The 1,638-nt window shown below is 44.7% G+C and overlaps 1 protein-coding gene across 1 annotated transcript in view; it reads left to right on the top strand.

The window, feature by feature from the left end:
- Positions 1–1,638, top strand: part of LOC101861126 (protein-methionine sulfoxide oxidase mical3b) — a gene marked incomplete at its 5' end in the record, with an annotated part of 44,816 nt that overhangs the window by 1,654 nt on the left and 41,524 nt on the right. The window contains 2 exon segments of the mRNA XM_013083153.2: positions 10–217; positions 1,317–1,430. Coding sequence (XP_012938607.1) covers positions 10–217; positions 1,317–1,430 — 322 coding nt within the window.

The raw sequence follows: 1,638 nt of genomic DNA, 5'->3' as shown, positions 1-1,638 counted from the left end.
CCCCATCAGGTTCTGGTGATAGGCTCTGGCCCATGCGGCCTCCGCACGGCCATCGAGTGCGCCCTGCTGGGGGCCAAGACGGTGCTGGTGGAGAAGAGGGACCGCTTCTCCCGGAACAACGTCCTTCACCTCTGGCCGTACCTCATCACAGACCTCCGCAACCTGGGCGCCAAGAAGTTCTTCGGAAAATTCTGCGCGGGTGCCATTGATCACATCAGTGAGTGTCCCGCGTGTTGGTTGTGTGAATGTGTGTGTTTGTTTTGTTTTGGTTAACTCCCCTTTTATAGCGTGTCTCTGTCTGTGTCATCATGTGTGTTGTTTGTATGAATGGCGGTTTTTGGTTAACTTCCCATCCACGTATAGTGTGTCTCTGTGTCATACGTTTTGTGTGTCTTCTGTGTTGTACATGATGTCTCGGTGTGTCAACTGTATTTTGTTTGTGTTTGTGTCACTTGTCGGGTGTGTCTCTGTGTGCGTGGCCTGTAATTTGTGTTTGGATGTCATCTGTAATTGTGTGTCTTTGTGTCAACGAATATTTTATTCCTGTAATTGTGTGTGTTTGGGTCAGCAAATGTATTTGATTCCTGTAATTGCGTGTGTTTGTGTCAACGAATAGTATTTGATTCCTGTATTATGTGTCTGTGTGTGTGTCAACGAATAAAATTTTATTTCTGTATTTGTGTGTGTCAACGAAGAGTATTTTATTCCTGTATTTTGTGTCTGTCTGTGTGTCAACGAATTTTATTTTATTCCTCTGTTGTGTGTCTGTCTGTGTGTCATCGAATAGTATTTTATTTCTGTACGGTATTTTGTGTCTGTCTGTGTGTCCCAGGTATCCGACAGCTACAATGTATCCTGCTGAAGGTGGCGCTGTTGTTGGGTGTGGAGGTTCATGTCAACGTCTCTATTGTGTGTCTGTGTGTGTGTCTGTCTGTGTGTCAACAAATAGTATTTGATTCCTGTATTGTGTGTCTGTCTGTGTGTCAATGAATAGTATTTGATTCCTGTATTGTGTGTCTGTCTGTGTGTCAACGAATAGTCTTTTATTTCTGTATTATGTGTCTGTGTGTGTCAACGAAGTCTTTTATTTCTGTATTATGCGTCTGTCTGTGTGTCAACAAATAGTATTTTATTTCTGTATTGCCTGTCTGTCTGTGTGTCCTCCAGGTATCCGACAGCTACAATGTATCCAGCTGAAGGTGGCGCTGCTGCTGGGTGTGGAGGTTCATGTCAATGTCTCTTTTGTGTGTCTGTGTGTGTGTCAACGAATAGTGTTTTATTCCCGTATTATGTGTGTCTGTCTGTATGTCCTCCAGGTATCCGACAGCTCCAGTGTATCCTGCTGAAGGTGGCGCTGCTGTTGGGTGTGGAGGTTCACGTCAACGTGTCCTTTGATGGCCTGTTGGAACCTCCCGAGGACCAGAGCACTGGTGGGTGTGGCTTGTTTTGTGTGTGTGTGTGTGTGTGTGTTTCTGTCTGTCTGTCTTTCTCTGTCTGTCTGTTTCTTTTCTCTTTCTCTCAGTGTCTCTGTCTCTGTCACTTTCTCTGTATCTCTCCCTCACTCCCTCTTACTCTCTTTCTGTCTGTCTGTGTCATAGTTTGATTGCAACTGATAAGGTCATATTAGCGCCGTTAAAA

The sequence above is a fragment of the Aplysia californica genome, unplaced genomic scaffold (assembly GCF_000002075.1).
Source record: "Aplysia californica isolate F4 #8 unplaced genomic scaffold, AplCal3.0 scaffold00214, whole genome shotgun sequence".
Taxonomy (NCBI): domain Eukaryota; kingdom Metazoa; phylum Mollusca; class Gastropoda; order Aplysiida; family Aplysiidae; genus Aplysia; species Aplysia californica.
The sequence above is the reverse complement of the archived record's forward strand: the minus strand, read 5'-3'. Positions and strand labels throughout refer to the sequence as shown.